Source organism: Cyprinodon variegatus, unplaced genomic scaffold (assembly GCF_000732505.1).
Source record: "Cyprinodon variegatus isolate N-32 unplaced genomic scaffold, C_variegatus-1.0 Scaffold58, whole genome shotgun sequence".
NCBI lineage: Eukaryota > Metazoa > Chordata > Actinopteri > Cyprinodontiformes > Cyprinodontidae > Cyprinodon > Cyprinodon variegatus.
Window position 1 is genome coordinate 167,429 of NW_015150511.1, and position 2,997 is coordinate 170,425.

At 44.3% G+C, this 2,997-nt stretch overlaps 1 protein-coding gene across 1 annotated transcript in view; it reads right to left on the reverse strand.

Annotated features, from left to right (window-relative positions):
* LOC107082646 (calpain-1 catalytic subunit-like) overlaps positions 1 to 2,997 on the reverse strand; it is a 21,979-nt gene that overhangs the window by 7,481 nt on the left and 11,501 nt on the right. The window contains exons 8-11 of the mRNA XM_015371432.1: positions 1,245 to 1,330; positions 1,100 to 1,174; positions 865 to 1,025; positions 557 to 743 (exon numbers count right to left, since the gene is read on the reverse strand). Of these exons, the coding sequence (XP_015226918.1) occupies positions 557 to 743; positions 865 to 1,025; positions 1,100 to 1,174; positions 1,245 to 1,330 (509 nt within the window). The remainder of the gene's footprint in view (positions 1 to 556; positions 744 to 864; positions 1,026 to 1,099; positions 1,175 to 1,244; positions 1,331 to 2,997) is intronic.

Here is a 2,997-nt window from a genome sequence, read left to right on the forward strand (position 1 = left end):
TGATAGATGGATGGATGATAGATGGATGGATGATAGATGGATGGATAGATGGATGGATGGATGGATGGATGAATGGATGGATGGATGGATCAATAGATGATGGATGGATGGATGGATGGATGGAGGGAGGGATGATGGCTTAATGGATGATAAATGGATGGATGGATGGTCGGATGGATGATATATGGATGGACAGATGAAGGTAGGGAGGGAGGCAGAGAGGGAGGGATGATGGATTGATGGATGATGGATGGAGGGTCATCGCTTAGGCCATTGTGTTCTCCTTTATGTCTTCAAAGTTTTCTTCTGGTTAAGTGGTATTTTTCATTAAGCTCATTGATTCTAGTCATGGTGATGATGGCCTACAACCAGTAAACCAGTATCTCGTCTCTCTACACCCCAATAACAAAAGATTGGTTGACTCTAACCACTGCCTGCTGATACATTTTCTATTATGGACTATTTCACACCTGCTGAGCTGCTGATATAACATCTTGTAGTTCTCAGAGAAAACTGTTTTTTTTTTTTTTTGTGGCAGAGGAAGAGTTGTCCTTGCTTAGAACCAGCGCTGACCTCATAAATGGCGAAACCGATGGTGTGCATGTCCTGGCCATGTTGGCGGTACCGGCGGCGGTCCTTCTGCATCAGTGCCACCAGGACGCTGCAGGCAGCCTCGTCATCCTCTGGGTCATCATCCTCCTCTAACAGAGTCATCTTATACTGAGGGTTGATCCAGAATGTGTCTGCGGAAAGGCATAGTGGGAAATGTAGTTATGTCAAATGTAGTTTTTTGTTAGAAGTGCCTTGAAGGTAAACACCTGGACCCTGATTCTAAAACCAGGACAAAACAGCCTCTATCCTCACTCGGGTGGTTCCTGCAACCTCCGGCCGTGCTTCCTCTCCTCCAGCTGCCCTCATGCGTCATCGTGGTCCAGAAGCTGGTGGCGTCCTGACTCAGGGCATCTGGGGTCAGGTTACAGATCTCTAGACGGGAGAACTGACGCAGAAATTCCTGGAAAGGCATCCTGAAACAGAAGACCAACCTGTTAGTGAAGTATAGAGTTAAGATCCTCCGAGGTATTTCCCAGAACCAACCTACCAGAACTCCCCGTCCTCCATCTTACAAAGCATCTCATCCTTTTCCGCAGAATCGACGTAGTTCCATTCTGAGGAGCTGAAATATTGAGATTTGAATCAGTTTCAACTCATATCTCAATCTACTTTCTCTCCTGTGAAACACTGACCTGTCACTCCAGGCTCCGGTCCACTCCACCTGACCCCAGGGGTTCCTGATTCGGATCAGACGCTCCTGTCGCCCTCTGAACTCCACCTGCAGCAGTGAAAAAGAAGACAGCATGCCTTTATCTGAGATCGCCAACGTGAGTTCTGGTCAGGCATCTACATTGGCCAAGATGGCGATCTGAAGGACCAAACAGATGCTCTGGCGAAAAACAACCCAGAACAACGTTATGCTATTGGTCTCACCAGTCAGTCTGGTGAAGCTAAGACTCTACTGTGTAAAACGGACCAATTACAGTGAGGGAGACGGGAGTTAATGCTTAGCCCAGGATTGCCCACAATGCAACACTGCTTTTCTCACTGGAAAAAATCTTAATCTAGATAAGTAATTTTTTCATTTGTTCTTGAATTGAGAAGGTAAGAGACATTTTGCCAATGGACAACGACAATTTACATTCAAAATAAGAAAACACAATTGCATTGTCTTATTTCAAGTGCATTTTATCTGAATATCTTATTTTAAGAGTAAAAATACTCATTCCATTGGCAAATCATCTCATTTACCTACTCAAATTAAACGTAAATACACTTAATTTAAGACATTTTTACTTATTTTTGAGATCATTTTTACAGTGCTGTAACCATAAGAATCAAGACTGCAACAAGGCAATGTTTTAATGATGCTCTATTTTTTTTTTGAATGAACAGGATTTATCTTTAAAACTTCAACAACTTGCTGCTGTAAGAGATTTTCTTTTCAAAAGACATTTTTGCGTTACATCCATCTTATTGGTTCTATCCCTTTTCCACAAATCCTGTTAATCCAGCCTTTGAAAAAAGATGTATCAGTCCAGCTGGCTAGCATGTCCTGCTACAGACCTAACCAAACTTAAACGAGAAATCCTCCTAAAAGTGCTGCCTGCTCTCCATTACAGATGCAAAGGCAGCACTTTTACAAAGTGCGACCTGAAAGCTTCAACAGAGGCATCATTTTGGACGAGTAACCTACCAGAAAAGCATAAAAATATCTACAGATTTTCCAGTGGAGGTCTGGACCAGCTCTGCAGGGTGATCCAGGGTTCATGGAAGCTTGCCCAACTGGTCCACAAGAGCTTTGCGGAGACGCCATTCAATCGTGTCCCTCATGAGGGGCCTCTATACAAGTGTAGCAGGAGTCTGGTCCACATGCCGGCATTGAGTCAGAGATGTACCCGCTGCATGTTGGATCCAAGCAGGGGTTAACAAGCAGAGTTCATCTCTGCCTTTTGCAGATGAAGGGGTTCTGCTGGCTCCTTCCTGCCAACAACTACAGCATGCATTGGGGAGATTCACTGCTGAGGGTGAAGTGGCTGGGATGAGGATCAGGTCCTCTAAGTCCGAAGCCATGGTTCTAGATCAGTTTTTAGGATGGAGGAGAGTTCCTGCCTCAAATGGAGGAGTTCAAGTATCTTGACCTATCTATGAGTCTGAGGAAGGATGTGTGGCCCAAATCGTCACTCACTGTTTTTGGTGAATAAAGCAACTTGGGGGCTACAACTAGGGTACGGATGCATTTCTTTCATTTTATATTCAGTGCTACTGTGCACCCAGTCTTAATTTCTTTAGGACAGGGGTCTTCAACGTTTTCCAGGCCAAGGACCCCCAAACTGATGACAAGATGGAGCGGGTACCCCCTAATTATATATATTGTATGAAATTGTGTTATATCAACCTGGTCCTATAGTCACTCTATTACAGATGGAGTAATGTAAGGAAAGT